This window comes from Podarcis pityusensis (assembly GCF_964106645.2).
Source record: "Podarcis pityusensis genome assembly, chromosome: 6".
NCBI classification, from domain to species: domain Eukaryota; kingdom Metazoa; phylum Chordata; class Lepidosauria; order Squamata; family Lacertidae; genus Podarcis; species Podarcis pityusensis.
The window spans coordinates 19,420,657-19,442,427 of record NC_138030.1 but is presented as its reverse complement, the minus strand read 5'-3'; the positions used below and the strand labels follow the sequence as shown (position 1 = coordinate 19,442,427).

General features: G+C 44.8%; 1 protein-coding gene and 1 long non-coding RNA gene across 4 annotated transcripts in view; both read right to left on the bottom strand.

Moving 5' to 3' along the window:
• Positions 1-3,812: 3,812 nt before the first annotated feature.
• Positions 3,813-21,771, bottom strand: part of LOC308480254 — a 113,381-nt gene continuing 95,422 nt past the window's right edge. The window contains exon 2 of the long non-coding RNA XR_013987955.1: positions 3,813-7,745. This is a non-coding gene — a long non-coding RNA (uncharacterized lncRNA). The remainder of the gene's footprint in view (positions 7,746-21,771) is intronic.
• Positions 9,427-21,771, bottom strand: part of PTGIS (prostaglandin I2 synthase) — a 48,428-nt gene continuing 36,083 nt past the window's right edge. For all 3 annotated transcript variants that reach the window (XM_081011323.1, XM_081011324.1, XM_081011325.1), the window contains exons 8-10: positions 18,569-18,750; positions 14,083-14,234; positions 9,427-9,756 (exon numbers count right to left, since the gene is read on the bottom strand). In XM_081011323.1, the coding sequence (XP_080867449.1) occupies positions 9,609-9,756; positions 14,083-14,234; positions 18,569-18,750 (482 nt within the window). In that variant the 3' untranslated portion in view covers positions 9,427-9,608. The remainder of the gene's footprint in view (positions 9,757-14,082; positions 14,235-18,568; positions 18,751-21,771) is intronic.

Here is a 21,771-nt window from a genome sequence, read left to right as displayed (position 1 = left end):
GTCTTTGTATCTTAAAACACAGACATTGTCATTCACTCTCCACGTGCAAAGGAAGGCTGGCACAAAATAATTTGTTCACAGAGTGACTTAGAAAACTGAAGCCTGACAGATGTAACCCAACCAAGAACGAGGTCTACAACAGAGGCAGGCATCTTTTTGGGGTCCAAGCTTCAAAAGACTGCCATCATTTATTTATGATTTTGCTTGTTATTCAAAGTATAAGATATATTTTTTTATTCCCCTGCCAAGATGGGTAGTGAAAAATACTAATTAATTTAAGGGAATAACATATGTTGTTGTTGTTTTTAAAAAACCATTCTGAGCCATCATAGCCATAACATAATGAGCTACTGGCTAATTTTTCTTTCTCAAGAGAACCTGGATAAATTCTACAGAACCTCACACACACTTCACATTTTCCTTTGACCCGACACTGACAGAATGTGGCTTGCTGTCTCCCTCTCTCACATGGTTGAGGAACCTGTGGTGCTCTGGAGGTTGTTGGACTCCAATTCCCATCAGCCCCAGCCAACATGATCTGTGGTCAGGGATGATGGGAGATGGAGTCTGATATCCTCTTGAGATCCATGGGTTTCCCATCCTGCTCTTCTTGCCAAGTTAGACTGCGATCCTATATGCAATTCAGCAGGAGAAATCCCCATTGAATTCAGTTTACTTCTGAGTAAACACATGTAGAATTGCGTTGTTAAGCAACAGTGAGTCATAACACTTTCTGGGGCTTCTCTATTCTCCACAAAATACACAGAATTCACCCACACCATACATTTGAAGTACATGGGTTCCTGCAAAGAATCCTGGGAACTGTAATTTGCTATGGGTGCTGGGAATTGTAGCTCTGTGAGGGGTAAGCTCCCAGGCTTCCTTGGGGAAAGCCATGTGCTTTAGAAATATGGTGCAGATGTGCCAATTCTCGGCCTCTTCGCTATTTCCTTGAATATTAGAGAGCCCCATAAGTACCCAGTTACCTGGCAGTAACTGCAGAACAGACATTTTAGGGAAGAAGAAGAAGAGTTTGGATTTGATATCCCGCTTTATCACTACCCGAAGGAGTCTCAAAGCAGCTAACATTCTCCTTTCCCTTCCTCCCCCACAACAAACACTCTGTGAGGTGAGTGGGGCTGAGAGACTTCAAAGAAGTGTGACTAGCCCAAGGTCACCCAGCAGCTGCATGTGGAGGAGCGGAGACGCGAACCCGGTTCCCCAGATTACGAGTCTACCGCTCTTAACCACTACACCACACTGGAAGGACTGTCAATCTTATTTTCCCCTTTTGTGTTTTCAGTTCCTTCCCCCACCCCCCATATTTCATCTTCTACTTTATTTAGGATGTGTGTGCAATGATGTTGGGGAGAGTTTCTCCGAATAGCGGGCCTTACCTTAGGAAAGATGAGGCAGCGTGTCTTGGGTTCCAGATGTGTGTGTGCATACACACTATAAGAGGGCAGCAAACTGTTAGTTATTTCTTAAGTTTTGTTTTGACAGCTGCATCCCACCCTGAGCTTGGAGTGGTCGACCTGAATATAAGTCACCCCACTTTCACCCCACAAGTACTCTGTGTGGTAACAAGACTAAACAATAACCACCCAATTTAAGCACATGCACCACTTTTTCCATAAAAAGGATAGGGATTGTTTTCTGTTCTGTATTCATGAATTAGTTCTCATGTACAAAAGGTGACAGGGACGTGGGTGGTGCTGTGGGTTAAACCAGAGCCTAGGACTTGGCGATCAGAAGTTTGGCGGTTCAAATCCCCACGATGGGGTGAGCTCCCGTTACTGGGTCCCTGCTCCTGCCAACCTAGTAGTTCAAAAGAACATCAAAGTGCAAGTAGATAAATAGGAACCGCTCTGGTGGGAAGGTAAATGGCGTTTCCATGCACTGCTCTGGTTCACCAGAAATCGGCTTAGTCATGCTGGCCACTTGACCCAGAAGCTGTACGCTGGCTCCCTCGGCCAATAAAGCGAGATGAGTGCCGCAACCCCAGAGTCGGTCACAACTGGACCTAATGGTCAGGGGTCCCTTTACTTTTACTTTACAAAAGGTGACAACTGTTCAGATTTACAAACACAGGGCTGGATCCTAATGATTTCTGTATCAAACTGTAGCTTGCTCTAGTCACGCTGTTTACAAGGAAGGGGGTTGCCAAAATAATCACTTCCTCTGCCTTCTCCAGCCTGGTGCCCTCCAGATGTTTTGGAGTCCCAGACTACAACTCCCACCTTCCCCACACAACCCACTGGTGGAAGTTGTAACCCCAAGGATCTGAAGGACACCAGGTTGGAAAAAGCTGACCTAGCAATGCAGGAATCTCAACATACGGTTACCCATCCAATTTGAAACCATACCAGACCCTGCTTAGCTTTGCAATGTGCCAATAGTTTTATTGCTGTACCACCAGAAGTCCATAGGTTCCCCATCCTTGTTCTATAGCAGGTTTTCCTTGGCCAGCCTGATGTTGTTGAACTACAACTCCCAGCATCCTAAGCCATTGGTCATGCTTAATGGGGCTGGTGGGAGTTGTGGTTCAGCAACATCTGGAAGGCCAGAGGTTGCTGACATGTGTTTTGTAGCAAGTGAGATTGTGAATACAGGCTGATTAGGGACGCGGGTGGCACTGTGGGTTAAACCACAGAGCCTAGGACTTGCTGATCAGAAGGTTGGTGGTTTGAATCCCCACGACGGGGTGAGCTCCCGTTGCTCAGTCCTTGCTCCTGCCAGCCTAGCAGTTCAAAAGCGTGTCAAAGTGCAAGTAGATAAATAGGTACCACTCCAGCGGGAAGGTAAACGGCATTTCCGTGCGCTGCTCTGGTTCGCCAGAAGTGGCTTAGTCATGCTGGTCACATGAGCCGGAAGCTGTACGCCGGCTCCCACAGCCAATAAAGCGAGATGAGCGCCGCAACCCCAGAGTCGGTCACGACTGGACCTAATGGTCAGGGGTCCCTTTACCCTTTACCTTTTTAAGCTCCAAGAGGGGTGTGAAACACCATAACTTGCTGATCTGCATCTCTTAAAGCAACAGACAGGAGCTCTGGGCACGGTTTCCCCATCTTGAGCGCCATCACTTACATCAGCAAGATCTGACTATCCTGGAGATTAAGCTTCACCACGAACCTCTTCCTCCTGACATGATTTAAACATTCCACTTACTTAATGCAGAAATTTACAGATCTGTTAAATTGCTATTTGCAGTTGTAATTTAAAGGTTCACTGCTACAGCCATTAGAAACCAGAAGCTTTGGCTTTTCATGCAGATTCAAAGCTATGATTACAGGGGCACAGAGGGCATTTGCTAATGTGCCCATTCCCAGAATAACTATAAAACATGTGAATTGGGCCAAGACCTGTAATGAGGACAAATAAATTCTAAGGGAGGGGGGTAATAATCTAGTTCAGTACCCTTTATTTCAGTGTTCAGGCTGTGAGTGCCATAGCTTATATAGCCAAATAGGCACCAGAAACACAAAAGTGGGAGATATCATCAAGCATACGGGAAACCACAAAGTCTGCAGAACTGCAATGATGAAATCTCTCCCCCCCCCCAAAAAAAAACCTTAGGAAAAATCCTTAAGGGGAGTAGGTGACTTCTCCCTGCCCAAAACCCAGTGAGGACTGTAGGCGCAAATGTTGACTTGCTTTTCGGAAGTGGGAATGGAATGGAGTAACCTGGAAATGGACACACGGGCTGACTGGCTGGCACAGTGAAGAGCAGCACTCTGCACTGAAGCATTTTGTTACTGAGTGACTCTTGGACCAAGCGGAGAGCCACACAGGAACCCACCCTGATAAGTGGCTGGGTTTGTTTGTTTATTCATTTATTTGCAAAAATAATTCTGTACTGCCATCTAATGCAAAATACTGAGGCTGAGTACAACAAAATATACAAATACAATAAAACATTTTTTTAAAAATACAACAAAAGCAATACAAAGTAATCATTAAAATAACTGGCTAACTTTGATGGGGGGAGGGAATAAACAGAATAGGCCTGTTGGCATAAAAAGCGTATTCACGAGATGCCTGAAAGTTAATGGAGAGGATGCCTGACAAATTTCTGGTGGAAGAGTGTTCCCTAGGATCTAAATCTTCAATTTCCAGTTGAGGCCAGCCAGGCCTCTGTAACATGGGGGACAACTAGCAATACTGCTCCAAATGATCTCAGTGATTGAACTGGAATACAAGGGCTCAGACTGTCCTTAAGGTATCCAGGTTAATAAGGTATATTCAGTCGTCCAGGGTTTTGTATATCAGCACAAGCGCCTTGAACCTGGCCTGGCAGCATATGGGCTTCCAGTGAGGATGCTTTAGCAGAGGGGTCCCATGCTGTGGGCAGCCTGCCCCCATCAGCAGCCTGGCCAGCGCATTCCACACTGGCTGCAGCTTCTGGGCCAGTTTAGATCAAGTTTAAATAAATTGCAAGTGTAAAAGCTGCAGCTATCAAGAGCATGGGATGCTGCCTTATACTGAGTCAAATCACTGGTCCATCTAGCTCAATACTGTCTACACTGGCTGGTAGCAGCTCTCCAGGGTTTCAGGCAGGGATCTCTCCTAGCCCTACCAATAATAATAATAATTTATTATTTGTATCCCACCCATCTGGCTGGGTTTCCCCAGCCACTCTGGGCAGCTTCCACAAAGACCAAAAATACACTAAGATGTCACACATTAAAAACTTCCCTGAACAGGGCTGCCTTAAGATGTCTTCTGAATGTCAGGTAGTTATTTATCTCTTTGACATCTGGTGGAAGGGCGTTCCACAGGGCGGGTGCCACTACCGAGAAGGCCCTCTGCCTGGTTCCCTGTAGCTTTGCTTCTCGCAATGAGGGAATCGCCAGAAGGCCCTCGGCGTTGGACCTCAGAGTCCGGGCAGAACGATGGGGGTGGAGGCGCTCCTTCAGGTATACTGGACCGAGGCCATTTAGGGCTTTAAAGGTCAACACCAACACTTTGAATTGCGCTCGGAAACGTACTGGGAGCCAATGTAGGTCCTTCAAGACCGGTGTTATGTGGTCTCGGCGGCTGCCCCCAGTCACCAGTCTAGCTGCCGCATTCTGGATTAGTTGTAGTTTCCAGGTCACCTTCAAATGTAGGGATGCCAGGGATTGAACCAGGGACCTTTGGCATGCAAAACCAAATTCTCTACCTCTGAGCAATGGGCCTGCCTGAAAGCAACCTCAATTCGATGCCAAGGAGGAAAAGGAAATTCTGTCACCCTTGCCAGTACAGTATACATGATGCATGTTTTTAACACACACGTAATTCTTGGGTTCCCTTGCTTGGTGGTTGTGGAGAAAGGCACCGAGCTCTATAAATCAGCAAAGGCAAAGTCTACATGCCAGTAACTAAGTTGAGATTGTTTATTCTTGCGATTTATATTTGGCCTTTCTATAAAATATGCAGGCAATTTATAGCAACATATAGTCAAAAATATACAGTAATAAAAAGAACAACCTCCTCCCTCACAGAAACAATCTAAACTAAAAAGCAGCAGCAGCATAAACACAATGGGCAGTGCTATCCTAACCATGTCTGCTGAAAAGCGACTCCCATTGAGTTCAATGGTGCTCACTTCTGAGAAGACATATTTAGCTTAGTTAAGTGCGGTACTCGATGGGAACTCACTGGAATAGCCTGTTTGAAAGCAAGCAGCAATGGAGCCAGGCAGGCATCCTTTGGAAGGCTGTTCCAGATCTTGGGTGCCACTGACAAAAAGGCTCCGTCTCAGGTACCCGTTTCCAACACCAAGGAGACACATAGCAGGGCCCATTATTATATAGTAATCATATATGGAATTGACCCTGTTAAGGTAGGCTAAACTGAGGGAGGGGGTGCGGGTGGCGCTGTGGGTTAAACCACAGAGCCTAGGACTTGCCGATCAGAAGATTGGCAGTTCGAATCTCCTCAACGAGGTCAGCTCCCGTTGCTCGGTCCCTGCTCCTGCCAACCAAGCAGTTTGAAAGAACATCAAAGTGCAAGTAGATAAATAGGTACCACTCCGGCGGAAAGGTAAACGGCGTTTCTGTGTGCTGCTCTGGTTCACCAGAAGCGGCTTAGTCATGCTGGCCACATGACCCGGAAGCTGTACGCCGGCTCCCTCAGCCAATAAAGCAAGATGAGCACCGCAACCCCAGAGTCGGCCACGACTGGACCTAATGGTCAGGGGTCCCTTTACCTTTTAAACTGAGGGGGGAAATGACTGGCCGAAGGTCACCCAGTGCGCTTTGTTTTTGAGCAGTTTCAAACCCCAGATTTTCCTAGTCCAGGTTCAACACTCCAACCAGTGCACCACACTGCCTCTAAAGTTTTGCGCCTTTTAAAAAAAAGATGCCTTTACTCAATTGTGAAACACATCTGACTCTGCTACTGAAAACATTTTAGTGCAATAAAGGTATTTGTAACAAAAGCTCAAGCTGTGTTTTTAACGTACACATCCCCAATCATAAGGTTTCACTCTTCCATCCGCACGACCTCTGGTGTATTTAAAGCTAACCTGCCCTCACATGACTATTTTGTAAACAGTAATAGCTTATGGAATGAAGTGTCATTTCTAAGGCTTTAGGAAAAGTAATAAGTACTGTAATTTGACTATTTCATCTGGGACCTTCGCCTTTCCAGAGATCCTGGCTGCACAGAGAGAGCCTCCAAGGATGCTATTTTTTGATGGACAGCTGCTACTCAGATTGGTTGGTGAACAGATGCAAGAATGGAGACCAGGATCTTGCCTCTTCCCTCTCCACCCATCCTCTCACTCATATCTACAGACATGTCATGCGAGCAGGACTAAAGGGAAGAGAGAAAAACGACTGAAGAAAATCAATACACTAATTCAGAGCCAATTAACTGAGAACAACAACAACTGGCAAGTTGTCAAAAAAGCCCAGTGGTTGTATAATCATGGGATATATTACTACAGTATTAACTTTATGCCCCACCTTTCCACCTAGCATCTAAAGGCGGTGCATGTGGGCCTCTCCTCTATTTTATCCATAGCTGTACATACCCTCCAACATTTCTCAGGTGAAAAAAGGGATATCCTAGGAAAGATTGGGACGTTCCAGGATCAAAATCAGTAACTGGGACAGCTTCTGAAAATCCTGTACTGTTCCTTTGAGGGACACTTTGAGGGTCTGGCCGTAGTGACTGGGTCATGTGTGATTGGAACCCAGGTCTCCCCCAGTTTGAGTCCAACACTGTAGCCACTACTCTGTGCTGGCTCTCTTAAAAGGCAGCCTTTTAAGTGTATTCAAAGTACTTCACATTCATATTTCAGTCATGCTTACACAGCACCCTATAAAGTAGGTCACTATTAATTTATTATCTCTGTATTGTAGATAGGGAGGCCTGAGAGACAATGGCTGCCCCAAGGATGCTTAGGGGGGATTCGCATAGTCAGCCCTGCCCATGGAAGCGCTGTGCAAAGTGAAATTTTAAGGGTTGTATTCAAAGCTCAGAGAAGATCCATTGAAATTAATGAACCTGTTAGCCCTGCCCATTAATTTCAAACAGGTCTACTTTGTGTAGAACGAGCATTATGCAAACCCTAACTTGAAAACAAAAACAATGAGAAGGTTTTTCACGGTAATGGTTTTTGTTGTTCTACTGTACTCAGCACCCACCCACCCACAACAGAGGTTGGGTGGCCATCTGCCACAGATTCTATAGCAGTGATTTCTGCACTGCAGTTGGGGTCTCTTTCCAACTCTACACTTCTACATATACAGTGGTACCTCGGGTTACATATGCTTCAGGTTACAGACTCCGCTAACCCAGAAATAGTACCTCGGGTTAAGAACTTTGCTTCAGGATGAGAACAGAAATCGTGCTCCGGCGGCGTGGCAGCAGCAGGAGGCCCCATTAGCTAAAGTAGTGCTTCAGGTTAAGAACAGTTTCAGGTTAAGAATTGACCTCCAGAACGAATTAAGTACTTAACCCGAGGTACCACTGTACTTGCTGATGGCTGGATTTATTAAAACATTAGAAACGGAAGGCAAAAAGTGCACCAGTTATTTTTTTTAAAGGTGGCTAGAGGTTTGTTTGTTTGTTTGGTGATTTATCACTATATAATATTTTGAATCTCCTCCATTAACTATGGTAATTAACAGGACAATCCAATGCATGTCAACTCAGAATAAAGTTCCATTGAGTTCAATAGAACTTACATCCTCATAAGGTTGTGTGATCCAGAGCATGACTGGGTTTCTTTCCATGTTTTCCTGGAAGTAAGTCCCACCCACCTCAATGAGACTTACTCTAAAGTAATTATACAGAGGCTTGCAAGCTTTTAGGACTCATCTACATTACTAAAAATAGAACATTATCAATGTCTTATAACATTGTGACACCAGATGGTGGTGTGAAGCTGAAATCGGAAGTCTGTGAAATTTTCCATTGTGAATTTTAAAACGGCTTTTTTCAGAGCGTTTTTTTAATAGCTGTGTAGATGCAGCCTTGGTGATAAAACAGAAGGTGGGCAAAACCAGACCAGGAAGTGAGGGGAAGAGATCCCCCCCAAAAAATGTCTAGGGATTTGGAAAACAATAGCTGAGTGACCCACACTCGGCCTGTTTCGTTCAGGTTAGCTTTGGCAGTTTCTTGGTCTGCTGTCTGGATCACTCTTCTGCAATCTCCAGACACCTGAGTCCTGGAAAAGCCCTAAAGCATAAATCACTAACCTAAGAAGTACAGGTCAACCTGACAAATTTGTGTCAAACATTTTTTCAGCCACTATCTCAGTTGGTTAGGGCATACTGCTGATAATGCCAAGGTTGCAGGTTTCATCCACTACATTCCAGGGTGATGGACCAGTTGGGTCCCTCACAATTCTGCAATTCTATGATTCTATGACCCACTATTTGTGGATCAAAGTGGGGCCGATGGTCTTCTTGTGCCTGTCACATGGGAGTCACTTCAAAAGGTTCCACATGGCATCTGCAATTTTCCACCAGTTTTTTTTTTATATATACAACATATTGGCCTGCAATGGTGTGGTGAAACTCCTCCAGACATTCTTTTGTTATCATGCATCCGTGGTGATGGTATCGGGGCAGTTACACATGCTCCCACTTTTGATAGTTTGTGCATGGAAATGTTTTGGGGAAACATACTGCTTTGCTTGTAATACGTACAAGCCCTGTAGTTTCCTGATGAAATCCTGTAACTTTTTATACATTAAATGCTGTCAAGGTTGTTGGGGTTTTTTAAATGTTCCACTTTTGTTGCAGTATACGGTAGTTTAAAAGTGCGCCCCCAGATGGCATTGGGGCAGCATCACAAAATAAGAAAGGGGAATGATGTATGGATTGGTCCGGTATAAGCTCACCATTGTTATTGAGTCAATGACATGTTGCAGAAAACACCTGTCTGAAGGGGCCCCAATAGCCATCCGGTGAGCTTTTGCAAATGAACAGCTTGCAGATGCCACAGAGAACAATTTATTATGCCCTCTTTGTAGCTATAACATATAAATATACCTTAGCAACCCATGTCATGTCAAAATAAATTTCAACTGAAACCAGTGAGCAGCTGTTTTCTTGTAGAACATGAAGAGATATCCAGAGGAGCTTGACAATAAGGGGAAGAAATATACAATTTTACTGAGCTTTCAGTTTATATCGAATGATGACATCTTTCTCTGGCTGCAACATTCCAAAGCCGTATCTTTCCTTGTCGAAGGCTGGGATTGCTGCTTTGGGATCTTTCAGCTCCAAATCAAAATAGCTTAAGAGGAGGAAAACACACCTGAAATGAGAAAAATAACCTGGTCAGTAGAGCCAAAGACAGGGATGTGACAACATGTGGCCCTGGGCCTGATTTCATGCATCCTCACAAAAGCATTTGGTGAGCTATCAGTTAGACCTCTGGCAAGATCAATCTATCCCCCCAGCTGCCACCCACCACGCCAAGAAGCCTGTTGGGTAGGGAGGGAGAGAAAGATGGAAGTAGTGGCCTCCAAGATCTTGGCTCTGTACTCTGTAAAATAGGTAGTATGAATATAAACCAGGAGAGCAATACTTTAAACAGAGCATTCCAACAATTCCAATTTTGTAAGATGCACAGATTGCTGTATACATACAGCATGAAGAAAGTTCTGTTTTATCCAGTAGCTATTAACTGCAATTGAAACTACAGTTTAACAGTATAGTCTAGAGGAGCTTACTCCTGAATAAGTGTGCAAAGGCTGCAGCCATACAAAGTAATCTTGTAGGCATGTCTACTCAGAAATAGCTTCCCCTGTGTTCAGTGGGCCTCACTCCCAGATTGTTGTTGTTTAGTCGTTTAGTCGTGTCCGACTCTTCGTGACCCCATGGACCAGAGCACGCCAGGCACTCCTGTCTTCCACTGCCTCCCGCAGTTTGGTCAAACTCATGCTGGTAGCTTCGAGAACACTGTCCAACCATCTTGTCCTCTGTCGTCCCCTTCTCCTTGTGCCCTCAATCTTTCCCAACATCAGGGTCTTTTCCAGGGAGTCTTCTCTTTTCATGAGGTGGCCAAAGTATTGGAGCCTCAGCTTCAGGATCTGTCCTTCCAGTGAGCACTCAGGGCTGATTTCCTTAAGAATTGATAGGTTTGATCTTCTTGACTTCCGGGTTGGCGCGTCTGTCTAATGGCGGATTCCCTCCGAGCTCCGGAGGGAATCGGCTCAGCAGGGGATCGGGTCTTACCGTGCCGGCGACACGGGGACCCTCACAAACCACTTAATGTAATCTTATTTGGAAAATTAATGTAATCTTATTTGGAAAATTAATAAAGATTATATAAAAAAAAAAAAAAGATAGGTTTGATCTTCTTGCAGTCCATGGGACTCTCAAGAGTCTCCTCCAGCACCATAACTCAAAAGCATCAATTCTTTGGCGATCAGCCTTCTTTTTGGTCCAGCTCTCACTTCCATACATCACTACTGGGAAAACCATAGCTAAGTGTGCATAAAACAGTGTGATAAGCTTGTATGATTTTCTTTTAATGGAATCAAAGCTGCCGCCTTCAATGGCTTAGCAATGCTACCTAACATTTCTTTCTGTGGAAAAATAAATGGATGGTCTAGATAAACTTGAAAATCTTGTGACCTGCTCATTTTAAATTATTCAAGACAGATGGGGGCAGCATCTGGTCACACCTAGGGCTCCTCCAAATGACATATTAGTTGAGCATTCATCCCGATTTGCTTGCACCAAAGCTTAAGAGGAAGTTAAATCATATCCAGTCTTTATTGAGCATTCATTCTTATTTGAGATAATGAGCGCTGATAATGAGCGTTGAACTTGCATTCATCCCGATTTGCCTTCAGGGTGTTCATACATCTTCCTGCTAATAACATGCCCATCCCATACTTTTCAGTGCAATTCCCTGTCACTGCCACACTGATTCTTTTTTTAAAGTGGATTTGTGGCACTAGGGCAACTGGGTGGTTTAATCTACTTTAACTGTGTAAACCTGCATCTCCTGGGATGTGCTTGAATCCCTACTGCAAAATACTGACAGTCTGGAGGCAAATAGAAGGCTCACAGAATTAACAACAACAACAACGATATATTATTTATACCCCGCCCAACTGGCTGGATTTCCTCAGCCACTCATTAAAAGCTTCCTTAAACAGGGCTGCCTTCAGATGTCTTCTAAAAGTCAGATAGTTGTTTATTTCCTTGACATCTGATGGGAGGGTGTTCCACAGGGCAGGCGCCACTACCGAGAAGGCCCTCTGCCTGGTTCCCTGTAACTTCACTTTTCGCAGTGAGGGAACTGCCAGAAGGCCTTTGGAGCTGGACATCAGTGTCCGGGCTGAACGATGGGGGTGGAGATGCTCCTTCAGGTATACTGGGCCGAGGCTGTTTAGGGCTTTAAAGGTCAGCACCAACACTTTGAATTGTGTTCAGAAATGTAGGTCTTATATTGCTTTCTATCAATTTGTGCACACTGTGGTCTAAAACCACTGAGCCTAGGGCTTGCCGATCAGAAGGTCGGCGGTTCAAATCCACGCGATGGTGTGAGCTCCTGTTGCTCGGTTCCTGCTCCTGCCTACCTAGCAGTTTGAAAGCACGTCAAAGTGCAAGTAAATAAATAGGTACCGCTCCTGCGGGAAGGTAAACGGTGTTTCTGTGCGCTGCTCTGGTTTGCCAGAAACAGCTTAGTCATGCTGACCACATGACCCTGAAGCTGTACGCCGGCTCCCTCGGCCAATAAAGCGAGCTGAGCGCCGCAGCCCCAGAGTCATCCACGACTGGACCTAATGGTCAGGGGTCCCTTTACCTTCACCTTTGTGAAGGTCATTGTGGCCATGAGCTGAAAGGTGGCACATCACATTTGATCACTGCCTTGAACTCCCTGGAACCTCTGCACCCCCTGCAGCTGTGCAGTGCTGGATGACCAGGCAGCTTCCATTTAAATTTCCCACAATGCCCCTTGAGCAGTGCTACCTTGGAATCAAGGTGAGAAATAGCAGGTACAGTGGTGCCTCGCAAGACGAAATTAATCCGTTCCGCGAGTGTCTTCGTCTAGCGGTTTTCTCGTCTTGCGAAGCAACCCTATTAGCGGCTTAACGGATTAGCGCTATTAGCGGTTTAGCGGCTATTAAAGGCTTATTGGCTTAGCGGATTAGCTGCTAAAAGGCTATTAAAGGCTTAGCGGCTTAGATAAGGGGGGGGGAGCGGGGGAAAAAATCTCAAGACTCGCAAGACATTTTCGTCTTGCGAAGCAAGCCCATAGGGAAATTCGTCCTGCGAAGCAACTCAAAAACGGAAAACCCTTTCGTCTAGCGGGTTTTCCGTCTTGCGAGGCATTCGTCTTGCGGGGCACCACTGTACCTGGCACCAATTTTAGGAGCAACATCACTAGACAAACCTGCCAGAGGGGTCCACCTGGGCAGGAGGAGGAGCTATACCAAGTATATTCAAGCTGGAGCCAGCCCCACAAGTTACTGAGTAGCACTGTACACGCACTGTGTACGCACCATTTGCCTAGATCAGGGGTAGTCAACCTTTTTATACCTAATGCATCTTTTTTGATGGCAAAATTTCCTTACTGCCCACCAGTGCTCAATGGAAAGACGATTCAGCTTGTGCCTTAGAACCCCCTACCTCCCACTTAGAATCCTGAAACGCCCACTAGTGGGCGGTAGGGACCAGGCTGACAACCCCAGGGCTAGATAGTTGCAGGTGTCAACCTGCTAACTCAGGGGGGAAAAAATTTAAGCATGCTTTAAGTATCTGATTGGAAATACAGGACAGCAAAGGAGTGGGAAGTTTGTCTTCTGTGCCTGGCAGAACTCCGATGGCTTTTCTCTATATTGATGGAACGTTTTCGCTGCTATTTTATTGGGTTTATTTTATAGGCTATTGTACCGCTTTTATTGCAATACGTTGTTAGTTTTTTCCTGATTTCATGCCATGCTTTATGCTTTTGAAATTCGGTAAGTCACTTGGAGAGTCCTTATGTGTCAAGCAGCTCATAAATCGAATTAATAACAATGTAAGTTGTTCCTCTGAACTATGCATATGGCTGGGAGGACGGCTAGGATCAGGCTCTGCCCCCCCCCCATGTGTTGGTTGCGTATCTCCCTGCAATATGCCTACATGCACAGGGCCCCTTCCATGTGACTGGGAATCCTGTATGGGATAGGAAGCTGCCATATTAATCCATCTCAATATTGTCTACACCAGCCTTCACCAACCTGGAGCCCTCCAAATGTTGTTGGGGCCCAGTCTCCATCAGCCCCAGCCAGCATAACCAATTGCCAGCAATGATGGAACTTGTAGTCCAACTTGGGGGCACCAGGTCAAGGACCAGGCAAGTGTACACCAACTAATTTTCCAGCGTTTCAGACAGACCAGGGATATGGAACCTGTGGTTCTTCAGATGTTGATGGACTCTAACTCTCACTGGTCACCAGCCATCATGGCCAGTGCTTGGCTGCAATGTGACTTACTAGGGAGTGATCCCTATCAACCACTTTGGGACTTACTTCTGAGTAAACGCCATCCTGTCATTTTTTGTTACAAGCCAGCGCTAGCTTCTTACGATCGAAATTATTGCAAGAGGCGGTCATTATATCAACATGAAAAATTCACTCACTGTTTGATGCTATTGACTGCAAGGAACTTTCCGATACAGACATTTATTCCTGCTCCCCATGGCATGGAGTAATACTTGAGGCTTTCCCCTCCTTTATAGAAATCTGTTTTTTCTGTGCCATCCGAATTAAGGAATCGGTCATATCTGAATTTCTGAAAAAAAGAAGAGGTTCAAAGTGAGGAAATGTTTCTTTTAGGAAACATCAAAAATGCAGAGCGCAAGGATTTTGAGTCATGGGCAGGAATCTGTTTGGAAGATATATAGATATAGATATATAGATATATAGCAACAATAATAAAAGAATAAAAGTTCCTGTGACAAGGCAATTGTTTACATGACCATCCTTGGTTTGTAGACTAGAGATAGCCTATGTGGTGTTCTTCAGATGTCATTGGACTACAACTCCCATAATCCCTTGCTGGCTGGGGCTGATGTCCAGCAACATCTGGAGAATATCATATTGGCTACTCCTGTTGCACCGTTTACAGTCACAAGATACAAGAGGAAACTTAGAGTGGCAACACAGGGGAAAATCCACAGTAAGCTCTCCTCCACAAACTCTGTTAAAATTAATGGGGGTTTCCTTGGGGCAGATGGAAGTAAATGCATCTTTGATGCATTGCTTTCTTCTAGCCAGTTGTCTGCCTGAGGCCCATTCTATGACAAAGGAGGAAGAGCATTTAGAATTGGCTGTTGGATGTATTGATGCTCAGTCTAAGTCTCTTTGGCTGTCCTTGGGAGTGGAATGGGGAAAATGGAACAACATTTCAAAGCCAGAACCTCCTCTACACCCTTCCAGTCAGCCCACAGCACCAGTCTCCTGTCTCATGGCTACAGCGCCACTTTGGCATTGCTTTAGGCATTTAGGACCATTTCCTTCTCCTCTACAGAATTCACATCTGGATCCTTTAGCAGGGGATGGAAGTGCCTAGGGAGCTGAAAGATGTTTGCTCTCAAATCATAGATGCCTGGAAGCTTAATGTGGCAAAAGTGGAACATTTAATTGCAATTAAGGTTAACAACCTTACTTTTTTCTAAGCTTACTCAGAGAGTCTCTGCTTGCTCCAAATTAAATCTGTCATGTAAGGCACTGATGAGCATTTTGAGAAATACTTTAAAACATGCTGTTGGGTTTTTGTTGTTGTTTTTGGATCCTGAAATAGAACACAGGAATTTACTTGCTAATTGAGAGGCAGGTGAGCCTCATGCAACCTTACAAACAATAATTTAATGAGACTTGAGTTACAATAATATCAGCATCGTTTCTGCCATAATGGTCCCTGGGAGGCTGTTCATAAGAGGAAGCAATCCCAGTTTGATTCTTTGTTAACAAAGAGAAAATTAGCGTGGTGCTGGTGCAAGGGAGGTAGGAAGACAGAGAAGGAGAAACTCATTGATATATTAAAGAATTGCCTTAGGTTGTCACAGCAACAGCCAAAAAGGAATTCCACTTATCAATTCTGGTCTACACTTAGCATTCTTTACATCAGTGGTTCCTGAACTTTGCCCCCCACCCCACTGACCATTTGAAAATTACTGATGGTCTTCACAGACCATTAATGATTTTTCTACCTGTTGCAGCCAGCATAATTGTAAAATAAGCAATAAAAATACAATTAAAATTGGTATGAATATATAATTCAGATATGCCATCTTGTAGACCACTGGTGGTCCAGGAACAACAGTTTGGGAACTCCTGGATTACATCATTCTATTTTTACATCCAGAGAGTTATTATTTTTACTCCTGGAATTGGTCCTGAGAGCCAATTTTTGAGGGACACGTATTACCTGAGCAGGTTCACAGGTGACTGTAAAACCAACAGATGCTGCGTGTGCGAATGAGCCACTTCAGATCTAACATCACAGATGGAAATTCTGTCATCACCCAACGCCATCTTTTCCCCCAATCAAATCAATTCACCCATTCAGCAGCCAGTCACCAAAGACAGAATAATAAGGTGTAGGAAAACCACGGGGTGTCCATATGTTTATGTGAACCAGAAGCTCTTTGTGATTTGGATACAAGAAATCATGGCTTGTTGGCATATCGAATATCCAACTTGCAATGGCTGTGTAGATCCATTAAGATTTCTATCGCAAGAGTAATTCCGGGCGCTCTACCAAGGGTGGAACAGGTGAGCCAGATCAGTGTTGACAGTAACAGCTCAGGCACTTACGGATGGAGGATTTTGCCATTTCCAGCCAAGCTAATACAGTGTATGCGACATCCACAAACCATGAGGACTTTTGCCCCCTCTCTGTTGCTCTCCACTATTTCACATGGCAGGCCGGGAGATAAGTGAGATCAGTATGTCCAAATGATGAATTGCAAAAGGACAGTCTGTTTTTCCATGTCTGCCTTGGCACTCCTGTCAAGCAACACATTTCATATAGAATGTGCTTAAGGACATAAGAAGTGCCCTGCTAGATCATATCCAAGACCCTTCTAGTCTAGCATCCATTTTCCTTATAATGGCCAGCTAGAAGGACACTGACAAACTGGAACGTGTCCGGAGGAGGGCAACCAAAATGGTCAAAGGCCTGGAAACGATGCCTTATGAGGAACGGCTAAGGGAGCTGGGCATGTTTAGCCTGGAGAAGAGGAGGTTAAGGGGTGATATGATAGCCATGTTCAAATATATAAAAGGATGTCACATAGAGGAGGGAGAAAGGTTGTTTTCTGCTGCTCCAGAGAAGCGGACACGGAGCAATGGATCCAAACTACAAGAAAGAAGATTCCACCTAAACATTAGGAAGAACTTCCTGACAGTAAGAGCTGTTCGACAGTGGAATTTGCTGCCAAGGAGTGTGGTGGAGTCTCCTTCTTTGGAGGTCTTTAAGCAGAGGCTTGACAACCATATGTCAGGAGTGCTCTGATGGTGTTTCCTGCTTGGCAGGGGGTTGGACTCGATGGCCCTTGTGGTCTCTTCCAACTCTATGATTCTATGATTCTAGATGCCCTGGGAAACCCTCAAGAAGGACATGAGGGTAATTCTCCTCTTGTTGTTCCCCAGCAACTGATATTCAGAGGCATCCACTGGTAGCATGATCTTCCATCAATTAGCCTCCCTTTCCCCCCAGTTGCCTTTTAAAATAACCGAAATTGGTGGCAATCTCCATGTCCTGTTGAAGTGAATTCCATAAGCAAACATGACTTAAGCTGCAGAGGTCAGCAAACTTTTTCAGCTGGGGGCCGGTCCACTGTCCCTCAGACCTTGTGGGGGGGGGGGGGCAGACTATATTTTGAAGGGAAAAAATGAATGAATTCCTATGCCCCACAAATAACCCAGAGATGCATTTTAAATAAAAGCACACATTCTACTCATGGAAAAACATGCTGATTCCCGAACCGTCTGTGGGCCGGATTGAGAAGGCCATTGGGCTGGATGCAGCCCCCGGGCCTTAGTTTGCCTACCCACCTAATGGCTTAAGGTCATTAGGTGCAGGGTGAAGCATTACTTCTGGTTCAGCTAGTCTTTGGTGGGGCAAAAAGTCTGCTGAGCATCCCAACTGCCTTTCCTGATCACTGGAAATTGTACCTCCCTCCCCTTTGAGATGTCAACAAGCGCTTTCAAACCTATCTCTCTAGCTTTAAGGGCTAAAACTTGTTTCTTTCAGAAGAAAATGGAAATCCTCGAGAAACTGGTAGCAGTACCAGTTTGTACGCTAGCATGGCGTTAAGAATCCTGAAACACGTGCAATCCTCCCCAGAAAGCTAGGTTGTTTTTAGGCATGGGATTGTGACTCTGTCAATATTGTGCTGTTTCGACATGTTGGCATGGGTTTTATGCCCATGTCAGGCTGCAAGGGAGATGAGAGTAAACAAGGAGATGGAGCAATCCCCCACTGAGGAAGGATTGCAAGGTTGCAGCATTCGGGACTTATTAGTTTAGAGAAAAGGCAATTAAGAGGAGACGTGATGCAGGTGGTCAAAACTATGCAAGGCATGGGGAAAGTAGAGAGAGAAAATATTTCCTCCCTCTGTCATAATGCCAGATCTTGGGGTTCATCCAAGAAAGCTGATAGATTCCCTTGTTCACACAGTAGGCAGCTAAACTGTGCCATTCACTCCCTCAAGATAGAATGAAGACCACCATATTGGATGGCTTTGAAAGAGGATTAGGCAGAATCGTGGATGTTAAGGCTTTCAGTGGTGACTAGCCATGAAGTTTCTGTTCTACCTTCATCATCACTGGAGGCAGTGTGCCTCTGAATACCAGTTACTGGGAATCACCAGTGGCGAGGGTGATGCTGTGCTCGGGTCCTGGCTTCCCATAGGCAACTGGTGAGCCAATGTAAGAAGAGGTTTGATGGATTAGATGGGCCATTGGCCAGAGCCAGCAGGATCTTCTTGTGGTCTTAAAGATGCTGAACATGGCATTGTCACAATACTCAACCCAGTGGGTTTAAATAAGCCACACAGTAAAAGGAATCTGTGGAGGAAACTGTCAGGAGGAACATGATTCAGAACAGTGCAGCTTTACCTCTGGCTCCTCATAAATTTCAGGGTCCATTTGAGGGCTTATAAATGGAAAGAGGCAAAGCCTATCTCCTTTTCTCAGGCTGTACTCTCTGCCGTCTGCCAGTCTCAGGCGCATGTCTTGAAGGACCTCTCTGGTGATGAAAGGAGCTGCTGTCAAACGTAGCATTTCATTCAATGCGCTGTCTGTACAAATGGGAGAAGCAAAGGGGGGAAATTACTGCGTCCAATAAACATGCAAAGGAGCAAAGGTAGGAGCAGCTGCCTTTATCTCTGTGTGCCAAGGAGATGGCTCACTTTTCTAACACTGCAAATTCACTTAAGAAAATTCCACCATGAGATATCCCTTAGGAAATGCAAGATTGCCTACGCTTTCCTGAAAAACTGGACTGGCAGCAAAGGAAAAGTGATAAGGAGTCTAGTCCAGTGAAAAAGGAAGAGGCTTGCAGATGTAGCTCAATGGTACAGAACATGCTTTGCATGCAGAAAATATTGGGTTCAATCCTGGGCATTTCCTGGTGGGGCTGGGAGAAAGACCCTCTGTCTAAAATCTGGGATAGCCACTGTCAGTCAGTGTATTACTGAGCTAGATGGAGGAAGGGTCTTGACTTAGTATAAAGCAACCTCCTCTGTTCCTTAGGTAAAGGTAAAGGGACCCCTGACCATTAGGTCCAGTCGTGGCCGACTCTGGGGTTGCAGCGCTCATCTCGCTTTATTGGCCAAGGGAGCTGGCGTACAGCTTCCGGGTCATGTGGCCAGCATGACTAAGCTGCTTCTGGTGAACCAGAGCAGCGCACAGAAACGCCGTTTACCTTCCCGCCGGAGTGGTACCTATTTATCTACTTGCACTTTGACGTGCTTTCAAACTGCTAGGTTGGCAGGAGCAGGGACCGAGCAATCCCGTTGCGGGGATTCGAACTGCTGACCTTCTGATCGGCAAGTCCTAGGTTCTGTGGTTTAACCCATAGTGCCACCCGTGTCCCTTAGATTCCTTCTATTACATTTGCCTTATTCCTTAGATTCCTTCTATTACATTTGCCAGTCCGTTAGATTCCTTCTATTTGCAATTCCTTACATTTGCCAGAGGCACATCACGGTTACACCAAGGTTTCCTGCTGCAAATACATTAAGTGCAAACAGCAGGTGTGTGCTATTCCCCTCCATTTCTTTATAAAACCACCATCCCATTCCTTACAGTTTATAGCAAAACAGTACATATCCACATTTTAGTACATAACATAAACAGCCTAATTTTTATTGTTTGATTGAAAGATATTCTGTTTCACGGCATTAGATTTCTAGTGTTCTACCCTTAAATCCATCTTGATGGCTGAAAATGGTATATGTATATATTTTAAAAAATAATTACTACTAGTAATGCACATATATTGTACTATACTTATCGCACAGCACTATGACCATTCATACCTCGTACCTACATCTCAAAGACTTAAGAACTCCCTCCAATTATTTAAGAACACAGATTTATGTTCTTTAATAGTGTGGGAGGCCAGTATGGGGTCACTGTCAGAAAGTAAAGACTGGAGCCACGTGACTCAGGTTTTAATTCTCTACTCAGCCATGGAATTTGCTGGGTGACCTATCTCACATGGATGTTGTGAAGATAAAATGAAAGTGGGGAAAACAATCCATATCTCTTCGAGCTCCCTGTGGAACCAGAATTTAGAGGCGGTTTTGAAAAACTAGTTTATAGTAAAATTAAAAAGTTCCTGAACTAGACCGCTACAATTTCTAGCTGGCAAAGAATGGAATGACCCTTTATAAATGAATGAATGAATGAATGAATGAATCTGAAGGCAGCCCTGTTTAGGGAAGCTTTTAATGTTTGATGTATCATAGTATTTTAATATTCTTTTGGAAGCCGCCCAGAGTGGCTGGGGAAACCCAGCCAGATGGGCGGGGTATAAATAATAAATTATTATTATTATTATTATTATTATGAATGAATATCAAATCCTGTACATAGAAAACTTCATGGCAGGGTGAAAGCCAGGCTAGGATTCCCCCCCCCCCAATAAACTACGTACTTTTCTGTGGGCAGATCCGCACCATACATTCCAAGGCTATTCAACACACATTTAAAGCAAGTGGCTTCCCCCCAAACAACAACAACAACAACTGGGAATACTGGGAGCTGTAGTTTGTACATGGAATATGCTTTAAGTGTATAGTGTGGATCTGCTGATTTTTTGGAGTTGCTGCTTCTTCTTTTTTTGCCATGGGACAAGTACTTCCAAGCAGTTGTGCTTAGTAGAGTCTTATCCTCCTTGAGCATTCTTGGTTCGAACAGGTTTATTGCCCATCTTCCCTAGCAGCTGAAAAAGGTCCTTACACGGCATATGCTGATCTTTAGCAGGAAGAATGGTGTGAAAATGTGTCACTGCCGGGACAAATCAACCCTGTTTTAATAGCAGTTTTGAACAGAGTTAATGAACATTCCTCTTTAAGGAAACATGGTCGGTGACAAAGGCACTATGGTGCAAATGTAGGAGTTGCAGTGCTTGGAACAAGATGTAGTGACTTAAAATACTCCTTGTGCCTAAGGAGTAATCTAATGAAAGGACATGGTGGTCTAGGGCTACCTTGTTGTCTTTTAGATTTCTCAGTTCTGATCACAATGTTGGCAACGCTGCACCACTGTTTCTCCACGTTCGGAAGGGAAGAGATGACTAAACTAGGAGTTTTAAAGTCCACCATCAGTTAGAAATGCTGTGTAAATTAATACCTTAATTATCTGAGTGTTCCTCCAAAAGCCAACAAGGAAATTTGGGCATTCCTCCATTGCTCAATGAGATGAAATGTAGGTGGAGGGATTTTGTGATAGCTTGGGAGGCCATGCAAAATATGACAAAGACTGTTGCCCATTCAAAGAGAGGGCAGGAGGCATGGCTGCTGCTCTAATTGGATTGATGACATCATCACGTAGCCAGCCCTGATTGGTTATGTGGCACTGTGATATCACGCTGGCTTTGTGCTCCTTGACTGGCTGGATCAGGCAGCCAAAAAGAATAAGGATTTTAAAAATGGTGCCGAAGCAGCTCCACAGAGGTACAGTGAACCAATCTGAAAAGGTACAGGTATGGGAGGGGGTGGTGTAGAATGTGACCTTTGTATGCCAGAAATATCCACCCATGAACATTAGGCACAACCTTACTTCTCTTGAGAGATGCAAATAAATTTGATGTT